This window comes from Tetrao urogallus (assembly GCF_951394365.1).
Source record: "Tetrao urogallus genome assembly, chromosome: 5".
In the NCBI taxonomy this organism is placed as follows: Eukaryota; Metazoa; Chordata; class Aves; order Galliformes; family Phasianidae; genus Tetrao; species Tetrao urogallus.
Genome location: NC_136818.1, coordinates 57344914 through 57357463, shown reverse-complemented (window position 1 = coordinate 57357463; position 12550 = coordinate 57344914). Strand labels below are relative to the sequence as shown.

The window sequence follows — 12550 nt, the reverse complement described above, 5'->3', positions numbered from 1 at the left end:
TATTATTTGAATGCATCCACATGCTACAGAATCAGCTCCAACGGACTTCATACCACGTGCCTTCTACTTGTCACTCGTTCTTATGTTTTCTTTTCTTCAGACAATCTGATTCTGTGTAACACTGGCTTTTTCTTGGGCTACATCCTTAATTTGGTCTGTCTACTGTTTTAGTGTTGGTGTTACCTTTACCAATAACTGAAGTAGTTCTCCTATTAACACTTTTCTGTTTCTCCATTTCACAGACCAAGGTGTCAACATTTACAGAAAGCCACCAATCTACAAGCAACATGGTAAATTATCTTTCTTTTTTTGTATCAAAACTGGAGCGTCAACTAAAATACACACTACTGAAAAGCATTCAGTGTTTACTTTGAAAGCATCAGAAATCAGTAATCCAAGCTTTAAAGAGTTTTTGTTGCACGTCCTGCTGGTTATGTTTTAAAGCATGTTGTTTTATTTGAATCTTATGGCTTAAGTCTTGGCCACATTGCTATTAACAGCAAAATTGCCATTAACTGGGATTTTGCTACCTTTTTAGAGTTGTAATGCCTTCCTGTATTTTACTTCTTTCAGTTTATGTTTTCAGAATACAGATTTTGATCATGGAAAAAACGGATTAGCAGCAGTCCATTCTTTGTCAGGAACTTTGTGGATTATGCTTATTTTAAGCAGACAAAGTACAATTACCGATGTCAACGACAGTAATGATGGGGATGTTACTGCCAGACTGGAATTCCAAATGTACTCTGGCTTCTAACAAATCTTTATATTGAAAATGATGTAGGTGACTGACAGGGCTGGTTTGATTCTCAAGCCCTGTGAAGTAGATCAGGTAGTGAGTGTGGCTTATCTGCTGTTCCAGTGTTTAGATTCTGACTTGTACAACAGTATCCAACTCAGCTCTAATCTTTTCAGAACAGATGTTGTTTTAGCAAGTCTGGAATAACAGTGATGGCAGAAGCCAACTGCTTTGCTGGTCTGTAACACTGCAGAGCAAGGAACCTTTAAGTGTTTGCTATTTCCTTCAGCTGTCAATAGAAAACTTTAATTAGGAAATTGCATGTAGTGTGGTGAAAGAAAAGTGACTTCCACTTAAAGACCTTTCATCCCTTTGCAGACTCTTTATCCAGTGAAACAGCAAATTAGCAGTACTACAGAGCTTGGGTGAACAGTTTGCTGAGATGGTTAAGAAGGCCCAGGGTGTCCATTCTGTAGACAGGAGTGAATATTGCTAAGAACACCACTGTAGTTTTACATCAGGTTTCTTTCCTTGTTCTTTTTTAAGTTCTCAAATCTTATGCTTATTTTAGAAGTCTTAACGTTACTTTTGTTTATTTTTATGGTTTTAATGTCCTTCTCATCTCCCATTAACACGTGAATGTTTAACCACTGACATCACCAATTCTAATAAGTAAGTATGTAAGTCCTCTTCGAAGTCATGCTTTTGTAAACCCTCACCAGCTTCCTCCATGCCTATAATTACATGTAGTTTCTCAATCATAAAATTCTCAAAATTCCCCATGATTTCTAATATTGATTCTCCTGAAGTACCCTGAATGTGTTGGATGAGTAGCAAAGTACTTCATTGCTTTAACAGATGTCTTTCTGCTTAAAACAAAAGCAAGAAGTACATTCAGAATCCTTTTGTCTTATATGATGGCTTCATATAAGAGAAAGGTGATTTGGACTAACAGTTTGCAGAGGGGAGATGGTCAAGGCTGCTTTTAGTGCAAACTAAATCCTGTAGGATTTTATTATTTTTAATGTAAAGATGTGAAAGCCATAATGCACATCCTCACATGTCCTTTTAAGGAACTTTGGCTTTGATTGCTATCTTAAATGAATGTCCCACTACTGATACATGTTATTGATGAGGTACATTTCATTGGAAGTGCTGTCCCTGCGAAGTTGATCTCAATGAAGTTTAGTAGTTAATAAATAAATTGGCACCTCCTTTTACTGCTACTGCATGCTCATAATCAAGTACATGCAGCAGGAAAGATATGGTTCCTTTATTTGTTTGTTCTGCAGCTTTTCACAGAAGCATAGGAAATAATCAGCGTCAGTAGAGTTAAAAATAATGCTGTCCCTCTGATCTGCTTGCTTTCTTACTCTTGAGAGAAGACAAACCAGTGCATAAATCTGGTTTCATTGGTGGTCTTTAAGAGATACCATCAAATACTGTTAGACTGAATTTTCTCACTCTTGTCTGATCATTTTAACACTCTGAAACCTTAGTAAAACCCAAAGCTGATTTAGGGTTATTTTGGGGGTGGGTTTGTGGGATGAGAAGGTTTGATTCTAATCTGCTGGCAAGAGGAAAGCATTACTTTGTTTCCGATTGCAATTAGAAAGGCAAAACATGAAAATGTTTGGATTTGAAAATGTCCTTCTTGTAAATCAGTAAATCTTGCCAAAATATGGAAACCTCTTATATTGATATAGCTTATTACATGGCTAAGTTCCCTGATTGCCATCTAGATGCAGCTGCTTTGGCAGCACAGAGCAAGTCCTCCGAGGATATCATCAAGTCCTCCAAGTTCCCAGCAGCTCATGCACCAGCACCCAACGAGATACCAAAGATTGAGACGGACCACTGGCCAGGTCCTCCCTCCCTTGCAGCCATAGGTATGCAAAAAGAATTCTACAAGTGATGTGGATTAAAAGGTTCTGATCAGTAAAGTAGCTGCCACAAGAGGTTGTGAGTATTGTTCCTGCTCCAAGTGATTGCCCCAGTGTGCAGTTATTCTGGTGAGACTCTGCACTTCTCTGTCTTTATAACTGCTAGTGAGCAGAGGAGATTCTGAAAAAGGGTGTTGGAAGTAATCACACAAATACTAATCCATAGAAAATTTATGTAAACTCCCGTATTGTGATTTAAAAACAGTATGTTGTATCACACATGCATGACTTCTCTCAGTTACTGTCTATGTGATCTTTTAGTCCTAAGCTAATAGTAAATATTCACAGAAAGTGTCACTGCTTCCAACCACACGGCTGTTTTCCTGATAAGAACCAAGGACTGCATATAATGGACTAAAATGGACTAAAAAAGTCCCATTTTGTCAGAGTTACTGTTTCTACAGACTGTATTTTTCTTTTGCTCAGCAAATATCTTATTTTAAGTCATGCTCATGTTCATTTTAAAACTTTTATTTAATATTATGTTATTTCTGTTGATTTTGTTGGCCCTCCTCTCCCCACTTGTAAAATGTAGTACAGAATAAGTTATATAGCCTGGTTGGTTTATGAAGTCATGTCAGATATGCTGAAGACTTTGCCTTCAGGTTTCTGTGAAGGGATGTGAAGGGAACAGGATTTTTGTGATGTGCAGGGAAAGGTGGCAGGATGGGATTGCTCAATGATCAGTCAAAGGAGCTGTGTATGCAGTGGCAATTGTGTGACAGTGTAGTGATAACATCTGTATACCTGAAACTCTCCTGACAGTGCTTGTTGTAACCACAGCGTTGTTATGCCGTGTGTCAGAGGTGGAGGCTTTCCTGGAAATGTTGGCTCTTAACTCATATTCCTGGCAGTGGATGACAATTTTGGTTTGGTTTGTTGTTTTTTTTTTTTTTGAGTAAAACTGCTTTGCACATTGGCTCTCAGGTGATTTAGTTACACCTGGGAAACTAAACCAAACTTCTTGGAAACTATAGATATGTATTCATGGTCATATTTTATTCAGAAATAAAGACATTGTATAGGATTAAGCACTGAAAAATCTTCAACCCTCAGATTTTTCAGCTTGGGTTTTTTTGTTGTTGTTTTTTGGTTTTTTTGAGTGTGATATTTTGCTGCAGAGCTAGACTGAGCACCACTGTCAAAATAGGAGTTCTGTTTTACTGAAGTCTTGCAAAAGCCTGACACCAAAAACACTGTTGCTCGATGGGAAACCTATGGGCAGTTCAGCTTCTTGTTAATTTCATAAGAAGCCTGATAGCCATAGGACCGGCTGTCTGAATGAGTTTTATGGAGGGCAAGTTTTGAATAAGTCTTTTGAATCTGCAAGAAAATACTTCTTTGTTTATTCAGTAAATCAAACTGAGAAAGAACTGATACACAAAGCTGTCTGTACTGTGGTTTTATGGGAGCAGGAGCAGACATGAGACGCAGGTCAAGTGGAAGAGAGGAAGACGATGAGGAGCTACAGAGACGTCGGCAACTTCAGGAGGAGCAGCTCATGAAGGTTATTATGACCTTATCTTCATACTGCTTCTAAACACCATCCAAAAATTGCCCCTTCTATTTACGTAAGCAACTTATAATTCCTCTGCCAGTTTTATTTTATTCATATATTTTTAATTGCTGTCTGTAGCTTAATTCTGGTCTTGGACAATTGATACTGAAGGAAGAGATGGAAAAGGAGAGGTCAGCCTTTTCTGCCAGTCGTTACGATTCTCCAGGTAATTCATCTAGGCAATGAAGCTAATAATGAACTGTGAGTAATGAATGCCACATGGATGCATACTCAGTGTTTTTCCATCAGAGGCACCACTGGGAGATTGCTTGATATGTATAAGTGGTATTCTGTTGTTCTTCCGTGAAAAAGATGGGCTAATGCCTTGTTTTACCCCCATTTCATGGAGTTGAACCCCGTCATGTTCTTGGAAGTGTTGTGTTATGTATAAGATGACTATAACATCAGATCAGGCTGCCACGTTCTAAGATTTGTTCAAATTCAGCCATTACTGTCTGTTCTGATCCTTGTCCTGGCCAAGTCAGGGCCAAAACGTTTGTCAGTAGCAGTATTACATGACTTAAAGAGCCTTTTCTCCCTTATAGCAAAAAAATTAGGAACACAGAGCAGTGTGTGCTATTCATGTATATTGACTTGTGCACCAGCAGAAGCTGAGCATATGAATGTAATAATAGTTAAGGTAGGATGAGTGGAAAAGAAATTTGTTAAAGGTTTAGAAGGTATGGTTACATGTAACTCAGGTGTGCCACTTTAGGAGATTGAAATACAATGGGACTCTTAACAGGAAACCTATCCAGTCAAACAGTGCTAATCTTCTTGGATTCTTTTGATCCCCTTCTTGGTATTATTGTAAGATATATAGCAATACTCTTATCTATCTGAAGGCTGGAAAGTTATTTTGCTCTCATTACTTTCAGCTTAGTAGAGGTCACTTTGATTCTGAGCCTGGCACTATGACATGATTGTGTTGCATGTAACTTACAGAGCGTATGGAAAGTTGTGATAGTTTGGAACCGAGACGTTAGCTTCTTGAAATCAACATATCTCAGTTGGTTAAGCTTCCCCTTAGTTCTTCATCTGTATTTTTTTCTGCAAGTTGATTTCTCAAATGTTCTTACTTTTGCTTTTCCATGGGATTGTTTCAATAAACAATTTTTCCCTTTCTTTTTCAACAGCCCACGCTTCAGCCTCCAAAACCTCTTCTCTTCCTGGCTATGGAAAAAATGGACTTCACAGGGTAAGGAGATAGATGTTTTGAGACTCAAAAAGTAACTTTAATCATCTGTGGTATTTATGTATTTATTTCCCTATTAACTGTTTTGGATTTTAAGTTTTATTGAGCTTTTTCATAAGACCATCTGAAGTCAGGCAAAACCTTGTTTCCCTCCCCACAAACTTAATGTTAAAAATACAAGAAAGCAATGCAAGAGAGCTTATGGAGGTTGAGGAAAGAACAGCTTTAAACAATTTGTTACTTCTCTTATATCAACCCACTGGTGAAGCCATGAACTGTGCATTTATGTGCATGTCCCTCTTGTCCTGTTACAGCCGGTGTCTACAGACTTTGGTCAGTACAACAGTTATGGGGACGTGAGTGGTGGGGTGAGAGGTAAGGATTTTCACATGCCACTTTTTTATGTATTGTATATGGAGAATGCATTGCGATGAGTGCTCATTTCTGCTGCTTCATATTAAGATCGTGGATTTGCTTTGTATTTGTTAAGTTGTTTTAACTTCTCTGGGCAAACTTGATAGTTAACTCAAACTCTGCAAGTACATGTTTAAAAGTTTGGGTTTATTTTGCTAAATCTTCTATCATCCCTGTTTTTGCCAAGAGCATGCTTTAGCATTGTTCACATGGAAAGCAGGTGATAGTCTGTAGGTAATTGAAATATGTTCTGAATTAATATTTTGAATATGTTTGAGCTTACTGGTGGGGGGAGAGAGAGGGAGAGAGACAGATTTGCCTTCTGAGTGAGACTGATCCCTTCTGTCTTAGATACCTTATGGTAAAGATCGTAAGCTTCTGCTTGTGTCTCCTTATAGACTGTGAAGGAATCCTACAGAGCTACCTATTGTCAGGTGAATCATGCTCTAAAAATTTAATATTAGTAGGCTATTTATTTGCCAACTATTATGGTTCTCTGCCTCTGATGTTTCTCGTGTGACTTAGTTTTCCAGAGTGAGAAGCACACTTGAAGTGGTCTGCAATGTAGGGAGTGCTTTGCTCTTCACAAACTAAGACCTAAAGTAGGGAGGTTTGCTGACTGTATAGAATCAGGTGGGATTTTGAGTAGATGAAGTAGATCACAAAACACAAGGATTATCTGGCAGACTGCGTCTATCTCCTCTTCAACCCTCTGCAGCTAAAGAGATTTCTCTTTTGTTTTTCAGATTTCCAGGTAGAGTACGGGTTTTCATCAATCAACTGACAACGGATTTAAAAGCATCCACTTTCTTTTTAAGTCTGAATTTCTGCTACAGGGAAGGGTTTCTTAAGACATTAACTTTGATTTACCTGCATGTTTAAGCATAATCACCAATGTAGACTCTTAATTGATAAAAAACAGGCACAGTCTCAGATTCCTCCTTCCTTGTACCTCCCCAGAACTGGGTTGAGAAGGCTCAGACCAGTCTGAGATAAAATCCACTGTCTGTTGAAATACGAGTTGCCTGCAATAGTTCTTTCTGGACAGCTGAGGGTGGATTTATCTCCAGCCTGTCTAGTACCAGCCCCAGAGATGCTTTGAAATAATTTTCTGGAGGCAATTTTCTTCCATACCAGGAGCCTTTTTGCCCTGGAATTTATTCTTCAGACAAGATGACTAATCAATATCTTTCTACAGTGCTACCATCACAGATGAGCTATTAAGACACATGCTTGCAAAAATTAACCCTTTTATCCCAAAACCTGTCTAAGGGATTTTTTCCAGAATAGTTTGAGCCTGGCTGGCCCCTCAACACAATCACATTATGAAGTGACAATTTAAGAAAGGTTTTAATGATGTGGATGTATTTGTTAATGATATATCAAAACTGTGATGAATGGAAAGAAAATAAGATTATGGGAGAAGAGTTCTTCATGTATTATATTCAAGATGTAATTGAACCTGTGTCAAAACAGTACCTTTTGACAACAGCCCTATCCTTGTTCTTGTTCATAGTCAATATTTTCCATTGTACACACACACACACACACACACACACACAAAAAAAAAAAAAAAAAAAAAACAAAAAAAAAAAAAAAAAACCCAACACCTTGGCTGATACGCTAAGTGACATGAAGGGCAGACAGGCTGCTTATGTGTACTGTTGAGCAGAATCTGAATTTATGCTTCTCTGTGTTTGTTCCAGATAAGAGCCTTACTTGATGATTGGGGTTGGGAAGGGCCTGCCATTCTCTCAGGGTCCCCAGGTCCATCCAGCCCCAGTAATGTCAGAAAATGTAGTGGTAGAGAGGGTCAAAGGATGCCTCAGGAAAACATGCTTCTGAGAATTGATTGCCAGTAACCATGGCAATGTCCTGTGTGGTCAGAGTAAGCAGTAAGACTTGAAGGGAGTCTCAGTGCAAATTCACCTTTGTTTTCACCACTACTTGAGTGCCTTTACCCTCTGTGTGTGTAACCTATGTGTCTGATGTATACCTGTATCTGATGCAGTCCCTTCCGGATGGTCATGTCCCTGGAATGAGAATGGACAGAGGAGTATCTATGCCTAACATGTTGGAGCCAAAGGCAAGTGCAGATGTTATTCACTTTCGTTCAAGATAATGAAGATTTGACTGTGAAATGCAGATAAAATACAGGAGATGTCTTGGTTCCCTTGTTCTTCTTTACCTCATCTCAATCCCTTCTCCCTTTGTGCCAAACCTTTCCCTTTGTTCTGGAATTTGCCTATTCTGGGTATTCATACTCTGGCTGAAGGCAGTCAGTGTGCTCCTTTTGGGTGGAGCAGGCTTTCTCAGAGACACAATGAAGATACTGAAGGGCTCAGTAAATAGCTAGTTCTCTGTCAAGCTTTCAGTAGCCAAAATAGCAGACCACACTTGATTGCAAAGTCTTGGATCTGTTATGTTTGAAAAGTGACACAGGATATTATGGTTCACAACACATGGCTGAGGCTCAACACAGATCTCTGGTTTGAGGCTAATGGTGCCTGAAATCTTATATAATGCTTAGTTCCCTATATAAGAACTTTGTTACGAGATTTGTTGGGAAAAAGAGGTAATATCAGCTGAATATGAGTTAAGGTTATAAGTAAAAATGCTTTTGCTGCTGTGTCTAGAGGTGGCTGAGTCAAAAATGAACATAATCTACAGAAAGGCTTCAGCCAGTGCTGTGCTCTAAATCTTGCAACTTTCTCTGTGGCTGGTGAACCTTCTGAGAAATCATGGTTTTCCCAGAGTTGCAAGGATCAGCATTGCTGCAGTTAAGTGAGGAGCTTTATATGCAAACCAGATTACTGCTTGTGCTTCCAGGTGACCCCCAGACAAATTGTAGAAGGCAATAACCTTAGCTTTATGAGCTGAGACCCTAGTGCAGTGTACGTGAACAAATGTTTTTATATACTATGTAAGTATAGACCTTGAGAACATCCCTGACTTCTGAGATTATGCTTTTTATTCCAAATGATTTCTTTTTTCAATGCAATAGCATTTCTTACAGCCCTCACTGCCATTAATGCATCCTGTTATTTGGAATTTTGTGGTGGGTTACAAATTCTGTCATACTGCTAATGATAAAATTTGTGGGAATGTTCGTGAGAGTACAGGTCACTTTCTGTTGATGTTTAAAAAGGTTATGCCATTTCCTGAGGTTATGCTAAGTGGCAGTTCTGTTCATGTCAATGATCCAACAGTAATTTAAACCTGATCAAGTGGCTACTAGGTGACCTTTAAGGTCTCTTCTAAACTAAGCCATTCTGTGATTCTATGAAGTGAAAAAAGCCAACTCAGTGTCAGCCTGAAACACCTGGGAAGTAAAAATTAGTAAATTTCAGAAAGCCCAAATCTTATCAAGCGGTTCACCAGAAGGGACAGAATTTGTGCATCCTAACACCCCAGACTGAAACATACCTTACTGTGAATACCTGAATATAAAATGTACTTATGACCATAGACCTTGACTTAAACTCTGCCTGTTTAAGTATTTTGAAGAGTTGCATTTCAGTTTCCTTTAATGCTGTATATGGTAGCCATTTGCACTATTGAGCATAAACAATGTAATTCAAAGTATAGACTTAATTGTACCATTGTGACAATGTCAGAGTCTCCTAAGAATCCTATCTTAAAGCTGGTATGTAAGCACACATTACTTAAATTATTATTACTTACAATAAACTCCGTGGTGTGTTCATTGGTGCCTGAATCCTATTTATTGCATTTCATTGGGGTAATCGTTTACAACGGAATTAACTTAATTGCTTAGTACTACCCAGAACCTGATTTGGTGAAATTTCTTCTGTTGTTAAAATAATTAATGGAGTTTTATTATAAATAAGCTACTTGTCCAGGAGAGTTTTGGTGATTTCATTCAGTGGGCAAGTATCTGGCTAAAACAGTTTTGTTTGCCAGGAATGGTTTTAATCCATATGGTTTTCTGAAATCCTTTTTAAGCACCGTTGTTTCTGTTGCATTAAACCGATCTGAGACCCACTGACTTTAAACACTTTACTTCAAACTTAGAACCTGTACGAGTAGAAGAAAAAGTAAATCATTTATGCATCCAGGAATTAATTGTTGGCAGTAGCTGATTTGTATAAGCTCTGGATGTTATTTGAAATGTAGAGAGAAATCAAGGGAAATGTAATGGGAGATGTACGGGACAGATACTCTTCTGAAGCAGATGAAGATGTGTAAGATGAATATGTCTACAAAAACATCTCTTTAGTCCATGTATGTATGTTCTTTAACTGTCCAAACAAGCAAAGAAAATCCTTTGAATTTTGTTGAATGCAGTAGCCCCCACTAATGAATATCTTGCTTTTTCAGAGTTACTGTTCCTTCAGATGGACTGTCAGATGTATGTTCATGTATTTTTAAGAGTCCTCTGAATTTGTTTTCTTAGAGCTGTCCGTTTTGGCAACCATCAGCCAGACCAATGAGTGCCAAATCTACGTATCTTAATAACCCCTAAAATTTGTACATTGCTAGATGAGAAAGTATATTGAATAGAGAGAGCTCTGTCTTAACAAAGCCAGCTGATATATTATGTGCACTATAAAAATCAGTGTACGCAGAACCTCAAATGTGTGAGGCAGTTTGACATTGATACTGAACAAGTTCTTGCTTTGTCCAGATTGGCCTGTCTTTCATGCATCTTTCAAAAAAGAAATGCTGTAATTTTCGTTGAAAAGGAAAAAGAATGTTTGCGTGGCTATGAAAATAAGACACGTTGTGTTCTTTTTTGTTTTGAAATGTAAATACCTCTCTTTTTTCCCCTTTTTATACATTGTTAACAGATTTTTCCATATGAAATACTCATGGTGACCAACAGAGGGCGAAATAAAATACTAAAAGATGTAGACAGAACCAGGCTGGAGGTAAGAGAAGCAAGTTCCTAAATGCTTTTTCCTGCTGAAGTTGTTTGTTGTTGGACACTTGAAAGCTCAAACACTAACGTGTGGGTCCTTGTTAGACTAACAAGATTTCTCAGCAGTAAATGGTGAAGAAGGAATCAGATGGGGAGGAAGCAGCAGCTTCTCAGCAAGTGGTGCTAGGCCAGGAGTCACACATCTCTGAGCAGGAATGCCTCTGTCTCCCTGCTCCTGGGCAGAGCTGTTCACAACCCCCTTATTTTTCAAGCAATTATTTTCATACTTGCAAATTGGTAAAAAAGACCAAAATTGGTCAAGCGTTTCACAGTCATAGGACCCACGTCAGAGTGGGGCAAAGCTTTGTCTGGGCCTGCATCGTTTCTTAGTGAAGTGTCAGTACCAACCACCTTTGAGAATCCAAAGTCTAACTTTCTCTAGTTCGTTGGTAAGTGTTAGAGTGACTCATTATGCAAAAACATGAGGATTTAAATCTCTACTAACAAATAAAAGTTGTCCACCAATCTGTGGGTTACACGTAAGCAGCCCAATGAAATTCCTTGGTGGGGGATGTTTAGGCTACTTCTAGTTAATTAATCTTGTGGAGATGCATGAAAGAAGGCATGACAACTCAGGTGAGTACCCACTGATTTACATTTTTAAATAGCAATCATGTATCTAGCTAATGGAAATTCAAGATGGTGTTATGTTAACACCAGGAGGAGGGACTTTCTCTGTCCAGTGCACTCTAGGGCAGAGGAATAACAGAGGTAACTCACACAAGACATGTTTCAGTTGTTGTAGAGAAATGTGCTGGGCAGTTAGTCTGGCCAGACGTCTTTCTTCTCAAAGTTTGCAACGTGGCACTTTCAACCTGCAGCCCTTCAACAAAGCTCACCTAAACCCAGAGCCTGCACTTCTCTGTGTGAATAGAGATGACTAGCTAAAGCCTGGAGAGGGGCATGCAAGTGCTATTTCTTTTCTGTTATCTATCACTGCATGTTGGGTAACTTCAGACGACTTGTTTATTCTGTCTTGCTCATTCATCAACTGAAATAGTTCTTCTGATCCCCTTTGTAACCTTTCAGACGAGGTTACAAGCAGCAAAATGTTATTGGTGCACTGAGAATCCAGGTTCATTACGACTTGGATACATGTTTTGGTATTTCATCAAGCTTCTATCGCTAGATCTTGCAGTGGCATCTAGAGTGACATGAAATCCCTTAAGGCACTCCTGTCTCCCATTGCATCTTTTTCAGCTTTGACTGACCATTGCCTTTTCTTCCCCCCCTCTTTTTGTTTTCTTTTTTTAAAGCGTCACTTAGCACCTGAAGTTTTCCAAGAGATATTTGGCATGACGATACAGGAGTTTGACAAGTTACCTCTCTGGAGACGCAACGACATGAAGAAAAAAGCAAAACTCTTTTAATCTCCCTTTAAACAAACAACTAAAAATGACGTGTAGGATGTTGTATCCTGCAATCCAAACTATTTGGAAGCATCCACTTACCCATCAAAAAGGGAAAACCGCATAGTGGCACCTCTACACACAGCAATTGAACAAGATGAACCTTTGCCCTCCTGCAACACAGGGAGAAAATATCTGGGCTCAGAAACAACAGTGATAATTTTCAGAGGTGTCGGCCTTTTACATGATAAATATACAAGATAGGAAACTTTTCTTCTCCCTCAGTGATATTCCCTTTACTTCTCTCCATAACAAGATGGAACTTTATTGCTAGAGCCAGGAAGTGCCCTTAGGATGCCTTGTAGACTAAAGTAGTTGTAACCACTCCAAGAACTGGAAAAGAAAAATAT

General features: G+C 38.7%; 1 protein-coding gene across 7 annotated transcripts in view; it reads left to right on the top strand.

Annotated features, from left to right (window-relative positions):
• The window catches only part of ABLIM1 (actin binding LIM protein 1), a gene marked incomplete at both ends in the record, with an annotated part of 110389 nt that extends 98228 nt beyond the window's left edge, over nt 1-12161 (top strand). For 3 of the 7 annotated variants that reach the window (XM_079535543.1, XM_079535542.1, XM_079535545.1), the window contains 9 exons: nt 243-290; nt 2482-2628; nt 4098-4189; nt 4319-4406; nt 5377-5438; nt 5750-5839; nt 7861-7935; nt 10661-10741; nt 12048-12161. In XM_079535543.1, the coding sequence (XP_079391669.1) occupies nt 243-290; nt 2482-2628; nt 4098-4189; nt 4319-4406; nt 5377-5438; nt 5750-5839; nt 7861-7935; nt 10661-10741; nt 12048-12161 (797 nt within the window). The remainder of the gene's footprint in view (nt 1-242; nt 291-2481; nt 2629-4097; nt 4190-4318; nt 4407-5376; nt 5439-5749; nt 5840-7860; nt 7936-10660; nt 10742-12047) is intronic. The other 4 variants (XM_079535546.1, XM_079535544.1, XM_079535548.1 and 1 more) reach the window with 2 other exon arrangements.
• Between the last annotated feature and the right edge of the window lie 389 nt (nt 12162-12550).